At 41.2% G+C, this 17825-nt stretch overlaps 1 protein-coding gene across 6 annotated transcripts in view; it reads right to left on the reverse strand.

Moving 5' to 3' along the window:
- PLEKHB2 (pleckstrin homology domain containing B2) overlaps positions 1-17825 on the reverse strand; it is a 43070-nt gene that overhangs the window by 16255 nt on the left and 8990 nt on the right. For 5 of the 6 annotated variants that reach the window (XM_077776397.1, XM_077776396.1, XM_077776400.1 and 2 more), the window contains 5 exons: positions 13356-13400; positions 9045-9197; positions 7487-7589; positions 2182-2221; positions 240-329 (listed from right to left, as the gene is read on the reverse strand). In XM_077776397.1, the coding sequence (XP_077632523.1) occupies positions 240-329; positions 2182-2221; positions 7487-7589; positions 9045-9197; positions 13356-13392 (423 nt within the window). In that variant the 5' untranslated portion in view covers positions 13393-13400. Of the gene's footprint in view, positions 1-239; positions 330-2181; positions 2222-7486; positions 7590-9044; positions 9198-13355; positions 13401-17825 lie in introns of those variants that run through there. The other variant, XM_077776398.1, reaches the window with a different exon arrangement.

Here is a 17825-nt window from a genome sequence, read left to right on the forward strand (position 1 = left end):
GCCTATCTTAAAAACAAAATGTGAACATGGAGATTATAAAGCAGTGGCTTTATTTTATAAAATCAAACAATGATAATAACCTTTTAAAAAGTTTACAGAAAAGTGTTGAGCGCATTTCTAATTTCTCTGATACTGGCTGCTCAAGGGTTTTTTTGGTTTTGTTTCTTAAAAAGGAGAGTAGCTCAGAGACCCCAACCTCCCTTCACTTGGATTCCAAAATCCTAAGATTTGCTCCCTACCTCAGGGGTCGGTGAGGCATAGGCTGTGTAAGGAGGAGGAGAAGCAGCCACAGCTGTCTCATCATACAGGACTTCTGAGCCAACGTAAGCCTAGGAGAGGAGAGAGAATGAAAGAGGGAGGGCTGTCACAAAGCAACCACAAAGAGGCCCTTAGGATTCTATACATACACATATCCTTTCTATTTAGCCAAAGTTTAAAAATTAGAACAGCAAGTATGACAGCTCTCTGAAAAGCAGTGAACAAGAGTTCTCCCCAGAACCCCCTCTTTTTTTTTAAAGGTTAACATACCTTATTTATTTATTTATTTATTTATTTATTTCTGAGAGAGAGACAGACAGACAGACAGACAGACAGACAGTGTGAGCAGGGGTAGGTCAGAGAGAGAGGGAGATACAGAATCTGAAGCAGGCTCCAGGCTCTGAGCTAGCTGTCAGCACAGAGCCCAACGTGGGGCTCGAACCCATCAACGGTGAGATCATGACCTGAGCCAAAGTCGGATGCTTAACCAACTGAGCCACCCATGCATCCCCCAGAACCCCCTCTTAATCCTGTAGTCTCTTATCCTCTGAAATTGGAGGAGGGCGCCCTCCTCACCATCTACAGAAAGCAGGAATAGAGTTCTCACTGCCCAAGGAGGCCAGGGTCTACCATTATCCAGGCCTTTTCAAAGACGTGCTACCACTCTCAACAACCCTTCTGTTAAATATAAACCCTACAGTCTGAAATGCAGCAGGGATGGTTCCACACAGTCTGCTTTTTGCATTAAAAAATTCCTTCATTAAACTACTTCCCAGTGGAAAAGAAAAATCTATGTACTCTTTTAAAAACAAATTCCAGGAGCACATGGGTGGCTCAGTCCACTAGGCATCTGACTCTTGATTTCGGCTCAGGTCATGATCTCATGGTTCTCCTGGGTTTGAGCCCGGCATCTGACCCCACGCTGACAGTGCACAGAGTCTGCTTGGGATTCTCTCCCTCTCTCTCTGCTCCTCCCCCCCCGCCCCCGGCCCCCACAAGCGCATGCGTGTGCTCTCTTTCAGAATAAAAAAATAATAAACTCAGAAAAATAATAATAATGAATCCATGCAAAGAATCATCTTGGGATCTCAGGCCAACAATGTGAATCATTAATACTAATTTCAGCCAAGAAGATTTTTGTGAAGGAAAAGCTAACTGGAGTGGCAAAGTAGACTTGGAGGGAGTCTTGGGCTAACAGGAGTAAGAAACAATGACGTCTGGATATTAACTCTTTTTTGCTTTCTTTTCCCACCTGTACAAATTATTCTATAATCCACCTTTTTCTTTTCCTCCTAGAGAGATAAAGGGAAAAATAAAATCCTATCTGAAAAATAATGTTTGCCACAGAGGAAGCTGCCTTGATTCTCTGACAGACACAAAAATAGCATTATGAGCCCCTACAAATGGGGCTTACTGTCTCAGTGACTTCCTAAGGTCAGAAGCAGAACTAGAGTCAAGTACAAGTCCCCAAAAACACTTGATTCACAAGGCTGGGGTGCCATGCACGGACTCTGGCCCTTTTTTAGCCTCTGTAAACCACAGAAGAATTCAAAGTGCTGCAAAACTTTCTGAGATACAGATACTTCTGGAAGATAATGCTAGAACCAGTGTCACCTATATTTGGAGGGATCCTCCTGCCTTAAAAGGCTTGGCAAAATCTACTTACTCTCATGTCAGCAAAAGGTGCCCTGCCTGCTATGCAGGCTCAGCCATGGCTGGACGGTCAGGAAACCCGCCCCCATTTCCCTTTCCTAATCCCCTTTCATGTACGGCCATACCACCCTGAACGCGCCCAATCTCGTCTGATCTCGGAAGCTAAGCAGGGTCGGGCCTGGTTAGTACTTGGATGGGAGACCTAATCCCCTTTCCTCTGTTTGTTACAGCAAGACAAGGCGCTACAGGTGATCACCCTTAGCAACTTACTGTGTTTGTCCTGGAATCCTGGAGTGTAAATTTCCAGGCCCTGGAAAAAAGAAAAAGGGATGCTTTACTTTAGGCAATCCAACATCTACCTCAAGGATTCTCAAACCTGTGTCAGCATCAAAATTTCTGAAAAAGCTTGTTTCAAGAAAAGGGCTTCAGTCCAAGACCCACTCAATCAAATCATTTGATACGCACAATACAAAATATGTAAAAAATATGCATCTGTGGTACCTATACTACATAATATTTAAGCATAATATCACTATACAGTGTTTGCTTTACTCTTTAGGAAGTATAAAACAATGCACCAAGTTTAACTATACTGCAACTTGCTTTGCCAGTTAATGTCACACACACAGATCTACTGCATTTTTTTAAATGGACACATAATGTTCCATGATAAGAGATTTAGATTGTCAGCAATTTTTTGTGATTAAAAACAGTCCTAGTATTTTTTTGCCAGCTTGAGAAACTGATATATAACATGTAAGTTTATGGTATGCAATGTGATAATTTGATGATATATATTGCAAAACGATTACCACAGTAGGACTCATGGGTTCATCCCTCACATTATTACTTTTTTATTTTTTCTGATAATACTTAAATCTACTCTCTTAACTTGTTCAAGCAGATAACAAAGTACTTGCTAATTATTTTTTTTAATGTTTTTATTTTTGAGAGAGAGCGCCAGGGTGAGGAGGGGAGAGTCAGAGAGAGAGGGAGACACAGAATCCGAAGCAGGCTCCAGGCTCTGAGCTGCCAGCACACAGCCCGACGCAAAGTTTGAACCCACGAATGGTGAGATCATGACCTGAGCCGAAGCCGGACACTCAACCAACTGAGACACCCAGGCGCCCCAAGTACTTGCTAATTATAATCACAACACTATATAACTGGATGCCCAGAACTTACTCATCATAAAGCTGGAAGTTTGTACACTCTGACCAATATCTCCCCATTTCCCCTGACCACCATTCATTCTACTATCTTTTCTAGGAATTTGGCTTTTTTAGATTCTACAAGTGAGAGATACATAGAATAATAATTGTCTTTCTCTGTGTGACTTATTTCACTTAGCACAATGCCTTCAAGGTCCATCCATGTTGTTCCAAGAGGCAGGATTTCTTTTTTTTCCTTAATAGAATAATACTCAGTGTGTGTGTGTGTGTGTGTGTGTGTGTGTGTGTCAGTCACACTTTTCTGATCTATTCATCCATCAACAACTGCTTAGGTTGTTTCATGTCTTAGGTACTATGAATACGGTTACAGTGAACTCGAGGGTGCATAAATCTCTTTAAGATAACGACTTCACTTCCTTCAATATATACCGAGAATGGACTTGCTGGATCATATGACAGTTCTACTTTTAGAGGAACCTCCATAATGTATCCACAGTGGCTTACACGTAATAATTTACATTCCTGCCAACAACGCACAGAACTCCCTTATCTCTACATCCTCATAACATTTACTTTTTTGTCTTTTTGACAACAGCCATTCTAAAAGATGTGAGGTAATCTCATTATGATTTTGTTTTGCCTTTCTCTGGTGATTAGTCACATTGAGCATCCTTTCCCATACTGATGGCCATATGCATATCTTTGGGAAAGTATTCAAGTCCTTTGCCCATTTTTAAATAAGATTGTGGTTTTTTGCTATGAAGTTGTACAAATTCTTATATATTTTTAATACTAAGCCCTTATCATGTGGATGGTCTACAAATACTTTCTCCCATTCCATAGGATGCCTTTCATTTTTCTGATGGTTTCTTTTGCTGCCCAGAAGCTTTATAATTTGGGGCACCTGGGGGGCTCAGTTGGTTAAGCATCTGACTCTTGATTTGGGCTCAGGCCATGTTCTCACAGTTTATGGGATCAGGCCCCAAGTCGGGCTCTACGATGACAGTGTGGAGCCTGCTTGGGATTCTCTCTCTCTCTCTCTCTCTCTCTCTCTCTCAAAATAAATAAACGAACTTAAAGAAATTTAAAAACCAAATAAAATAAATATTTTTTAAAAAGAAGTTTTATTGTTTGATATAGTCCTGTATGTCTGCTTTTGCCTTTGCCACTTGCACTTTTGGGGTCATATTCAAAAAACCACTGCCAAGACTGATGTTAAAGAGCTTTTTCTTGATACTGGACCATTTTTCTACACCATACACAAAAATAAACTTAAAATGGGTTAAGGACCTAAATGTGAGAACTGAAACTATAAAAATTCTAGAACAGAACACAGGCAGTAATTTCTCTGACACTGGCCATGGCGATTTCTTTCTTGACAGGACTCAAGGCAAGGGAAACAAAAGCAAAAATTAACTACTGAGATGTCATTCAAATAAAAAGCTTCCCCACAGCAAAGGAAGCAACCAACAAAACTAAAAGATACCTACTGAATGAGAGAAGATATTTGCAAATGGTATATCCAATGAAGGGTTAGTATACAAAACCTATGAAGAATTTGGCAAACTCAACACCTAAAAAGAATAGTACAATTAAAAAATGGGCAGAAGAGGGGCAGTTAGGTGTCTGACTTCAGCTCAAGTCATGATCTCAGTCCATGGATTCGAGCCCTGCATCAGGCTCTGTGCTGACAGCTCAGAGCCTGGAGCCTGCAGGTTCTGTGTCTCCCTCTCTCTCTTGTCCCTCCCCCGCTTACACTCTGTCTCTCTCTCAAAAATGAATAAACGTTAAAAAAGTTTTTTTAAATGGGCAGAAGACACGAACAGACATTTCTCCAAAGACATCCAGGTGGCCAAAACACACATGAAAAGATGCTCAACATCACTCATCATCAGGGAAACGCAAATCAAAACCACAATGAGGTATCACATCACACCTGTCAGAATGGCTAAAATCAACAACACAAGAAACAATAAGTATTGGCAAAGATGTGGAGAAGGAACCCTTGTAGGTGAGAAGGCAAACTAATGCAGCCACTGTAGAGAACAGTATGGAAGTTCCTCAAAAAATTCAAAACGGAGGGGCACCAGGGTGGCTCAGTCGACTGAGCATTTAACTCTTGATTTTCGGCTCAGGTCATGATCTCACAGTTCATGAGTTTGAGCCTCACATTGGGCTCTCTGCTGTAAGCAAAGAGTTCACTTCTGATTCTCTGTCCCACTCTCTTTCTGCCCCTCCACCACTCACACTCTCTAAAAATAAACAATTTTTTTAATTCTTAAAAAAAAAATCAAAATGGAACTACCTTATATTCCCGTAATCACACTGAGTAATCTATCCCAAGAATATGAAAAGATACATGTACCCTTATGTTTACTGCAGCATTATTTACAGCAGCCAAACAGCCCAAGTGTCTATCAATAAATGGATAAAGAACATGTGGTGTGTGTGTGTGTGTGTGTGTGTGTATTTAATGTTAATGAGAGTATAATGTTAAGCAAAATAAGCCAGTGAGAGAAAGACAAGTACCATATTATTTTACTCATGTGTGGAATCTCAGAAGCAGAAGGCAGAGACTGGACTGATGCAGCGGCAAGCTAAGGAATGCTAAGAATTACCAGCCACAGCCCAAACTAGAAGGGACGGGAAGAGTTCTACTGAGGAGTCTGAGGCAGCATGGCTCTGCTAACATGCTGAGCTCAGATTCTCAGCTTCCAGAGCTGTGAGGGAATACGTTTCTTGTTTTAAGGCACCCAGTTCATGGCTGCCACAGCAAACTAACATTCTTCTATTATTTACTTCTTCACCATTCTCATTTCAAGTATGTTTTTTGTTAATAGACTATACAGACTCTGTATTCTTTACTCAATCTCAGATCTTACTCTTTTTATGGGGAATTTAACCAATTCACATTTATTGAGATCATAGACATCACTGGTTTAATTACTGCTAATTCCAGGTATTTTTTCCACTATGTTCTTTTAGAACATTCCATGTGACACCTCAGCGAACAGTAGAGCACTGCAGCTAAGAACAACAGCCTCTGGAGATGAAGGTTCAAATCCTGAGTCTAGTCCACTAGCTCTAAAATCTTGGGAAGTGTGGTGAGCAGAATCATGTCCACATCCTAATCCCCAAAACCTGTGAATGTTACTTCACAGGGCAAAGGACTCTATAGGCATAATTAAAGTGAAGGACATTGTGATGGGGAGATCACCCTGGATCATCCGGTTGGCCCAAACTATTCATTCAGTCCTTAAAAGCATATAACCTTCCCCAGCTGCAAAGTACCAAAGAGAAGAGCACAAGAGAGGGGCTCAGCCCAGAAGCTAAGAAACCAGGAAGCCTCTAGAAGCTGGAAAAGGCAAGGAAAGAGATCGCCCCCGAGAGCCTCTGGAAGGGATCACAGCCCTACCAACACTGGCTGGACTCTTGACCTCTAGAAACGTAATCATAAATCTATACTGTTTGAAGCCACTAACCTCAGGATAATTTACTATAGGAGCATTAAAAAAAGTGATACAGGAAATTCATTAACCTCACTAACCCTCTTTCTCTTTTTAATTTTTTTAAAGTTTCTTTCTTTATTTTGAAAGAGAGCACATGCATATAAGTGGAGGAGGGGCAGAGAAAGGTAGAGAGAGAATCCGAGGCAAGCTCCATACTGTCAGTGGAGAGCCCAATGTGGGGCTATAAATAAGAGTGTAAAAACGCAGCTACAGACAGGACTTAAAATAAACTCCAGAGTTTAGCGTGGAATAAATGTTTATATTGAAGATGAACATATAATGTGAAATGTAGAGCAGACACTTAACAAACTGCTCTGAATTATATGAAAACGTCACCTACATATGAATGTTTTAATATGAATATTACAGTAATCTGTTAGCGAACTCCCACAATGTCCAGCATTACCTCACGGGAGTGATACAGAGGGGCCAGAAAAAAAAATTCTTCACCCCAAATCTCATATCCCTTCTTCAGAGAAGGCAGATGGAACAAGAATCATCAAAGGAAGAAAAAGACTTCATAATACAGATGTCGGCACTTTTTAAAAAGACATTTACATAAAAAGAACAAGATTTAAGAACCCATTCAATTATGCCCATTACTCAATGTGCATCTACAGATGAAAACAGAGTGCAAAATGACTACATGCTAATACCTCCTGTCATTCCCACTATAATGGGATCTCCCCTGAACAGCTCTGGAGAGGCAGAAACTAGGCAGAGTTATTGGAGATGGAAGAAGGCCTGTTACATTTCTTTCATACATCCTATTAGTCACTTATTCTGATGCCTGAAGGAAAACTCCATTCTCATGCTTTTACCTCCCAGGTAACTGGGAGGTAAATAAAACACAACCCTTTTTAAATTAATAACATTAAAAAACCCCAAACTTACAAACAATCATCTGTACTTTCTGCACAAAGACTGATAGTTTTCCCATCTCGGCAAACAATCTGCAGCATACAGTCTTTTGGCTTCCCATCTGGAGGCTGAATATCTATAAAAAATAAGTAGAATAAAGAAATATTTATATAAGTTTTTAAGGATTTATTCTTACATAACAGCTCAGATAAGCAAAAGACCAGTACTTAAGAACATTCCAATTATAAAACATCTTTGTCCTGCTCCACAGAACCAAGCACATGAGTCACAACTCTGTTCCAATCAAACTTAGGTCTCTTCTAAAAGGCAATCCACATACGGAGATATATAGACGAGCCCAGATATTACAAAAATAAACCCCACAAAATGAAAAGTGTTACGAAGCATCAGGTAACAGAAGACTTACTGCTTTTGTTCACAGAAAACACTAAACCGGATCACTGCTTTAAAAGTGAAAATCAGGGACGCCTGGGTGGCTCAGTTTTGTTAAGCGTCTGACTTCAGCTCATGTCATGATCTCATGGTTCATGGGTTTGAACCCTGCATCAGGCTCTGTGCTGACAGCTAGCTCAGAGCCTGGAGCCTGTCTTCAGATTCTGTGTCTCCCCCTCTCTCTGACCCTCCCCTGCTCATGCTGTCTCTCTCTCAGAAATAAATAAAACAAAAAAAAATGGTTTTTAATAAGTAAATAAATAAAAGTGAAAAATCTTATTTTTAAAGTATCACTGTGTACAAAGAAATAAGGTCTATGATATTTGAGCTTGGTTTAGGTACAGATTTCAACAGCTGGCCCATGGACACGACTGTTTCACAACCTAACATCAAAAGGTCTTATGTAAGAGCAAGAGGTTTCAAATATCACTGTTCACTAGCACAGACTCTTTATTCCAAACAGAAACAGAGCTAATTAACAGGGAAGTCTATATATGTCATTAATTAGAAATAGAGGGGCACCTGGGTGGCTTAGTCAGTTAAAGCATCCAACTCTTGGTTTCAGCTCTGGTCATGATCTCATGGTTTGTGAGTTCAAGCCCCACATGAGGCTCTGTGCTGACGGTGTGGAGCCTGCTTGGGATTCTCTGCCTCCCTCTCTTTCTATTCCTTCTCCACTTGTGCTGTCTCTCTAAAAATTAAAAATCTAAGTCTATACTTATTAAAAATCTATTCCTTTAAAATGAATGTAAGGGATAACTCCAAGAAACCAAGCTATCATGGATTTTTAAGTAACTGATGACTGATCAATAAGATGCCCGTTTCTGAGTCACAAAATCTATACTGCCTAGCATGGTTCCATCCTTTCTGGGGATCCCAGAACTCTGGCTGTTTCCACCACCTTCTCCATGAGACAGCAAGGAATGTGAACTGCTGGGTTTAATTCAGATGAGGAAATTCAATCTGCCCCAATCATATGATTCACAATCCAACAATCTAGGTACCCACTGTGGTTACCTCCCAGGTGAAACCCTTCTTTGGTCTACTAATGAAAGCAAAATGAGAAGAAAAAGGATTCAACTCCCACCAAGAATGGTGAAAGGTAGAGGACAGAAGCTGCCACAACAGACTCACTTACCCCGACACTCGTGCCCCACGCGGATGTTGATGCAGTCCACTGGCATGTGGACCTTATCCTCAACACTCTGCCGAGTCTGGTCATCATAATAGATCAGGTGACCATCTGACCACAGGTCAAACCAATTCTTCTTCCAACGCTTCAAAATAGTACCTGAAAAAAATGAGATTTGCGTTGAGCTGAAAAGTTGCAAGGACTTTATCCTCTAACTCACAGGTAACAGAAACAAAGGAAACTTTCCTCTGGTCCCATAAGTAACCTGCATACAAATGCCCAGAACACTACATCAAAATAGAGACGAAAGTGGACTCCAATGGCACAAACACCCATACTGTACCAGGACTACATGCAGCTTACGCTAAAGATACTAAGAATGCTGCTAACTTAATAGACCTAAATTTTCAAAAAAAAAAAAAAAAGTTCAATAAAACCTTGATTTTGGTAAGAAGCATTGGTGAAAATATAGAGAAAAAGGAACCCTCGTATGCTGTTGGTGGGAATGCATACTGGCACAGTCACTACGGAAAAAGGTATTGAGGTTCCCCCCAAAACTAAAAGACAGTATACTCCAATAATTCTACTAGGTATTTACCCAAACAAAACAAAACAAAGACACTCATTCAAAAAGATACACACATCTCTATGTTTACCACAGAATTATTCACAACAGCCAAGACATGGAAGCAATGTAAGTTGTGAAGTGTCCGTCAACAGACAGATAAGGAAGATGTGATGTTTATATACACAGTCATAAATATTACCATCATAAAAAAAGAGACTGCACCATTCGCAATGACGTGGATGGACCTATAAGGTATTATGTTAAGTGAAATAAATCAGACTGAGAAAGACAAATACCATATGATTCCACTCATATGGTATACATATATACACATACACACATATATACATTATCAAATGTGCCAGTCAGTGGAATAAAAAGCACAGCACAAGAAGGAGAGTCAGTGACACTATAATAGTGACGTATGGGGACAGATGTGAGCACAGCATAGCATGACAGAGTTATATACCTGAAACTAATTGTGTCAACTGTATTTAAAAAAAGTTTCTGGCGGTACCTGAGTGCCTCAGTCAGGTAACCATCTAACTAGCTCAGGTCATGATCTCATGGTCCATGAGTTCAAGCCCCATATCAGGCTCTGTGCTGACAGCTCAGAGCCTGGAGCCTGCCTCAGATTGTTTCTCCCTCTCTCTTTGCCCCTCCCCCACTTGTGCCTCTGTCTTTCTTTTTCTCTCAAAAGTAAATAAACATTAAAAAAAATTTTTTTGTGGGGTGTCTGGGTGGCTGTCGGTTAAGCGTCTGACTTTGGCTCAGGTCATGATCTCACAGTTCATGGGTTCGAGCCCTGCATCGGGCTCTGTGCTGACAGCTAGCTCAGAGCCTAGAGCCTGTTTCAGATTCTGTGTCTCCCTCTCTCTCTGACCCTCCCCTGCTCATGCTGTCTCTCTCTCTCTCAGAAATAAATAAAACATTTAAAAATTGTTTTAATAAAATAACTTTTTAACAACAGAACCCTTCCTTTTGACTAAGGAAACACCTAATATTTAATTTTTCATGTAGTATATCTGAACTTTCCCAGTACTATTTAACTTTGCTAGCCTTATCAGAAAACACTGGACTGTGAAGTCTCAGATAATAAGTACAGATAATAATGCCTTCCACTTTGGGAAAAATGTTTTTTTCTTTTTCTCCAAGGGCTTTCACATATACTCCTCTCTAACACTCACCTTCCCTTAAAGTCCATGGGTGTGGGAGGGTTGCTCAGACACCGGGTGCACCCACCCAGGACACTGACCCCCATCCTCTGTGCCTCTGTCTCCACTACCTCACACGTCCCCATCAGCTTAAGGAATTCATCCTGTCATTTGTAATCTTGGGCTAGGCACTCAACTTCATAAAACTCAAGTACCCATGTCAGCCAGAAGGGAAAACTAAAAGGCCAAGTCACTCCTATCCCTTCCTCACTCTCTTCCTCCGTTCCTGGCCATCATGCACAAATCCCATTCTGTGTGCCTCTCCTTATGCTCCCATGGCCACCACCAGTGTTAAGCAAATAGGCAACACGTCTGCCTTCCAAACTTTCCACCATCAGGCACCCTCCTTGCTGAGAGGGGCATCCACAGCACTGGCCCAAACTGATAACTAGTGACATCAGCATCCGACTGGCAGCCCCTGAGCTATACAGAAACTACCAGAGAAAGCCACCCAAACAAGATAGGTGGAATCACTAGATGAGAGAGTTCTACCCAAATATTTTACCCGCCACCAAAGCCCGGACTGCAGATTCCCAAATTCAGCTGTCCTCCAGAGCCCTAATGTCCTAAGGGTCTGTGCGGCAACAGCAAGAAAAAGAGTCCGGAAGACCACTTAGCAAACATGTAACCATCCTCTGTTACACAGTGGATATAATGCATTTCACTTCATTTTATTTTATTGTGATAGTTCTGCTTTTGCAAAGAAGGAAAATCAACCCACACATTAGCAGATAGGGAAACGTAGTAATCTTCTGAATATACAGATTTTGAGACTGCCATGGACCAGGACACTGGAAAAGTCTGTACAACTTATTTAAAAGCCCTCTATTTTGTGTACATCATCATACTAGGCATTGATGGAGTGGGAGTAGGGAGCAAAACCCAACTGTCAAAATGGTCCCTTTTCACTTATGCTGACAGAACATTTACACTGAGTCATGGTGGAGACAGTCTGCCCTCAGTCAGGGGCGCAGTAAAGCCTAAGGAGAAAACCAGAGGCAGGTTTTCTGCAGAAAACCAGGACATCCAAAGGGCCAGGGAAGGAAGACACATATATCCTCAAGGTCTGAGCATGGTTCTCTACATCCCCTGACAATTTAGGGAAGGACAGGATCACAGAATCCAAGACAAGAAAACTTACACAAAGACTGGGGCTAGGCTCAAATATGCCAGAACTTTCTTTTTAAAGCCAGCATTGTAATGGCTTGATCTATTCTTAGAATACAGGATGGCCAGAGACCTTGAGGGACACCTGGTTCAGCTCCAGGTCTGGGAATGCAGAACTAGTGACAGGACAAATAAGCTGAACTTCTCTCCTGGTAGAAAGTGTGTCAGTGTTGAAATGATAACACTCCTGCATCTGAATACAGGTTTGCTACCCTGTTAGTGTTACGAAGTTACCAAATATCACTGAAATTCAATTTCTTCTGTAGAAGAGCTGCTGGGGTAATTACATATAATATATGTAAAACCTTTATAAAGAGTCACAAACCAGCTTCACAAATAATGATTTTTATAAACTATCTAAGGTATGCAGTCCATTCTTCACAGTCTCCATTTTAGGTGTCCCCGACATAGAAATTTGCATCTGAACAATCAAAAGTGTAAACCACAGCTCAGTATTTTTGCTAGAGTAATAAATGATGTACTAGTCATTTTTCCCTTAACTCTGCTCTTTCTAGAAGAACAGCAGAATAATCTGTTAACTCTTTCCTTAATAAACAGAGACAGTTCTTCCTGCTCCAGAACATACCATGAATCCTACTTCTGGAGGCAGTCTCAGAAATAAACATTATATGAAAGATCATCACACACACATGGGTCTAAGAATGTGAATTCAACTCCATAAAGAATTGAGTCCCTTCTGCAGAGTCCTTTTGGAAATCCAAAATATTTGCTCTAAATAAACTCATTCCCTCAGGTCTAATCTTCTTCCCTATAATTAAAGTCTCCGGTATTTCAGAATCCTAGCCACTGTTCAATCCCCAGATAAGACAGGTATTTCCCACAAAAAGAGTAGTACCCCCATGCTAACATATCAGCTCAGCTTGGTTAGATTCAAGCAGGGCCTCAGGTCAGCCATGAATACACCATGCTAGTAAGAAAAGGAGAAAACAGCAGGAATTACCACAATTCTCTGGTTTCTGTCAAGGCAGCAACCAAGAAAGAACTGTGTGAGCAGAAACACAGTTCACAGAGCTCTAAAATTTCCAAAAGGACATCCAGAGCAACATTAATATGACTTCACTATTTGTTTGTTTTCTGTTTTTGAGAGAAAGAGAGAAGAGCGGTCAGACAGGGAGACACAGAATGTGAAGCAGGCTCCAGGTTCTAAGCTGTCAGCACAGAGCACAATACAGGGCTCAAACTCAGGAACTGTGAGATCATGACCTGAGCCAGTCAGATGCTCAACGGCCTGAGCCACCCACGTGCCCCTAATTTGTTTTTAAATGTGATCTCTTTCAGCAACAGAAATAAACATGTACCTGAAGGCAACACTCAACCCAGACCAAGGGGCTCACATCCTGTACTTACTCTGTCGCAGCAACCATCCACTCTTCACAAACGCCATCTTTCCACCTATAAAAGAAACAGCGAGGTTCAAAAATTACACCCTGAAAAGAGAATGGCCCACATAACCTGTTTTTCGCTTACAACACTTTTGAGTACAAATGTGTGGGGTCTTTCCAACATTAATAACCAACTCTCCAAATCTCTGGACACCAATTGGATGTCTACTGATTCAACCCGATTCACCTCCGACCTGGAGTTAGCATCTGACCCCACAGGTTCAGGGCTCAGTTCCACAAGAGTGCTCCCACTTTAGACACAAGTCCTGAGCCTCCAGTATTTCTGACCTACAAACTGGGATGTCTTACAACCTCTCCTCAAATTTGATAATTTGCCAGAATGGTTCACAGAACTCAGGAAAGCATTGTACTTACCATTGCCTGTTCATTATAAAGGATAAAACTCAAGAAAAACAAGATGGTAGATTCTCTAGGCATACCACCCCCTCTCAGCACCTCTATGCAATCATTAACCCAGAAGCTCTTGGAACCCTGGCATTTAGGAGTTTTAAGGGAAGTTCCATTAGGTAGACCTGACTGATTACAGCACTGGCCACTGGTGACTGAACTTAATACCCAGCTTCTCCCCAGGGATGGGACTGAAAGTTCTAAGCTGCTTCTTTTTTTTTAAGTTTATTTATTTTGAGAGAGAGAAAAAGAGTATGAAAGTAAGGGAGGGGCAGAGAGAGAGGGAGATAATCCCAAGCAGGCTCTGCACTGTCATCTTGAACTCACAAACCATGAGATCATGACCTGAGCAGAAATCAAGAGTTGGATGCTTAACCGACTGAGTCACTCAAGTGCCCCTGGAAGTTCTAAGCTTGTGATTACAATCACAAGGGTGATCCTCAGCAACCAGCCCCATCCTGGAAGTTACCTGGGGGCCCACCAAGGGTCACCTCATTAGCATAAACTTAGATATGGCACTTATGAAAGGCACTTATGAATCACAAGACACTCCTAGCGCCTCTATCTCAGGAAATTCTAAGGTTTTTTTTTAAGTTTATTTATTTTTGAGAGAGAGAGAGAGAGCGCATGCACAAGAAACAAAGAGAGGGAAGCACAGAATCTGAAACAGGCTCTAGGATCTGAGCTTTCATTGCAGAGTCTGACACAGAGCTTGAACCCAAGACCTAAGCTGAAGTCAGATGCTTAACAGACTGAGCCACCCAGGAGCCCCAAGAAATTCCAAGATTTTAGAAGTTCACGTATTTCTTATTATATCTCAAAATCACAGCCATCTGCTCTAACTCTCCATTCTCATCCCTTTCTGTGTTAGCTGAGGAAGGGACCAAAGCCATTTTACCTAACTGGCCACCTAGCAATTACCTATACCTACTCAGGGGGGCCAATATAACCCTTCCCCCCACCTTCCACTCTAGGGTTTAGCCTCAACATTCTTGCACACCTTACAAAACCTAATGGCCCTCAAGAGACATAAAGCAGCCCCAGGAACACTAAGAGTTAGTTCTGTCAAGGACCTGTGGCTTCTCCTAACATGCCCAGTGTCCTGGGGCTCTGGGGTCTGCTGCCTTAGCTTTAACGTGGTGTGCCCAATCGACTTCATAGGGCCCAATCAGATGTGAACTGGTGTAAACAGGCAGAGTGGCCTGATCAAAGCAAAACACCAGAAATCAAGAAGAGGTGTGATAAATTTAACTCCATAAAAATAAAAATCTGGATGACATTTAAAAAAAAGTCAAGAAGATACAAGATTAAGAAAAACACTTAGCGCCTGGGTGGCTCAGTTGGTTGTATCTGACTTTGGCTCAGGTCATGATCTCATGGTTCACGAGTTCGAGCTCCAAATTGGGCTCTCTGCCGCCCCCCGTCTCCCTCACCCCCCTCTCTCTAAATAAACTTTAAAAAAGGAAAAAAGAAAAAAAACATTTAGAATTATATGGCAGCAACGAGCTACTTTCCTTTGCGTATAAAACTCATATATAACAAATGATAATCATCAGGCAATTCACAAAAAAACAAATGGGCAATAAATCTGTAAGACATTCAATTTGTCTCTAAATTCAAGAGACAAAATTCAAAACACAAGTTAACAATATTACCTATCAGATGGGCACAAATGAAAAAAACCATTACATCCAGAAAGGAGTAAGCATGATGGCAGGAACAAAAAACATTGCAAACTTCTGGGAAGAAACTTTGACTGCTGGGAGCCGCGTTGGCCTCTCTGGATGGCAGTCACAGCAAGGAAATGGCAATGTTTGCACAGCTCCTGCCATGAGAAATGAAAACTGGTATCTCCTTCTGCTACTACTGGCTAATGTTGGAAATGAGCCTGTGAGTATTGACCAGGCCTCACAATATTCCAAATCAGACCGATATTCCGCACACAGATACCTCATAAGAAAAAGCATATTCCTGCCTCTTCAAATGAGATTTTAGATGAAAGCACTGCGGATGATTATCAAAAGGTTCTTCCTATGGGCCTTGTAGATCCAAGACTTAGATAATAAAGGGGGTTAAGAACACAGGAGTTACAATTGAGCCTGGCCCCGAGACAAAGAGCCTAATTTAGAGTTAAGGAACAGATAAGGGCAGAACTTAAGTTAATACTTACATCTTTTCTACCTGGTGATGTATGGCAGTCCCTTCCCTAAGGCCTACTTTCCACAAACACCTGCCTTACACTGGTGGCTGGGATGAGAATAGATAAGAGTAGCTAAAACAGAACCCAAAAACAGAGACTGACACATTTAGGGCCTCCATGGTGTTTATGCATTCAGTATCAAGTCAAAAAGGTTCTCACAAAGAACTTATTTACCAGCTCAAAAACATTCGTCCTCTTGTGAGCCAGACAAAATGACTCCTAGCCCATCTATACACATAACCTATGTCCTAATGCTAGCGTTATTAACTTAAAACAAATATGTATGTCATCCTGTTTTTCAATAAGAGCATCCTGTTATTTCCTTAGTTGTAAGGTTTACTCAACCTCACTATGATTGGAGTAATTCTGCAAGAATAATTCTGAAAAACCTGTTCTTGTACACTTTTCAAAGTATCTTATTACAAAGAGCTTTCCATTGTAAAAATTCCTTTTTCTGATCTCATGTTGTCTTTGGGCCCTTAAATAAAGACACCAAAAAACTACAGGACAGAGATGCCTGCCTGGTGATCAGAAAGAATCTCGGAGCTCTCTCTCTCTCTCTCTCTCTCGCCAACACCATCCATCCTTCAGGGACCCCTGGACCTGCTGGAGGCAGCCTCTGGCATTTGACAACAGCTATCAAAAAATGTTCATAAACTCTGACCCAGCGATTTCACCATTACTAGGATTATATCTCATTGATACATGTGCAGAGGTTCACCAACACATCTGTTTATATGTGGTAATATTGCTTATACTGCAAACACTAGCTCCAATCAAACTGCCCCACATCAGAAGACCACTCAAAGGGTACCTGCCCTCCAGACATGTGACAGATCATTACACAGATTTCTTTTCTAATTTTCTTTAATGTTTAATGTTTCTAATTTTCTTTAATGTGAGACAGGGACAGAGCATGAGTGAGGGAGGAGCAGAGAGAGAGAGAGAGAGAGAGAGAGAGAGAGAGAGAGAATCTGAAGCAGGTGCCAGGCTCTGAGCTGTCAGTACATAGCCCGACGTGGGGCCTGAACTCAACTGCAGATGTTTAAAAGGAGGTAGAACAGTATGTGCTGATACTTGCGTAATTATTTTGTGGAAGGAATCAAAGAAACTGTTAAGGACGTGTATCTGAAGAGAGGAGTGAGGCAAGGCTGCATATGCATCAGAAAAGTGACTAGTCAGTCCTTTTACACCTTATTGTAATATTTAAATTATTTAACAATCTGCATGCATTATATCCATCCTNTGCAGCCCAATGCAGGGCTTGAACTAACAAGATCAAAGGTGGGACTTTCAATCAACTGAACCACCCAATCACTTCTATCCTTTTTATTTAATCAACAGATTTTAGAGCCTGGTTGGCTCAGTTGGTAGAGTGTGCAACTCTTGATCTCGGGTCATGAGTTTCAGCCTCATACTGGGCATTAAGATAACTTAAAAAACTTTTTTTAATTAAAAAAAAAAGATTTTATTTGGAGGCTGAGATTATGGGCCACTTTGGTTTTCTACTTTAGCATTTTTAGGTATTCTCTTTAAGGGTTATTAGCAAAACAGAGCAAAAGCCTAAGTGGGCACCTGAAAAGAACAAATTAGTCTTCCTACCTTTAATTTTTCCAACATCTAAGTATGGCTAAATTCTCCCCTCTCCTAACCTTTGCAAAAAGAGCCCCACAAGCTTGGTTCATCCTATACTCCAGCATCTCCAAAATCTCCTACTGTAAAGGTTCTTTAATGTCCTTGCAATTATTGCCAACTCATGCTGTCCTCACCAAGAGAGAAGTTATTCATTTTTCCCCATTCCCCCCCCCCCACTCTTCCTCACCTCCA

The sequence above is a fragment of the Crocuta crocuta genome, unplaced genomic scaffold (genome assembly GCF_008692635.1).
Source record: "Crocuta crocuta isolate KB4526 unplaced genomic scaffold, BGI_CrCroc_1.0 scaffold257, whole genome shotgun sequence".
Taxonomy (NCBI): Eukaryota; Metazoa; Chordata; class Mammalia; order Carnivora; family Hyaenidae; genus Crocuta; species Crocuta crocuta.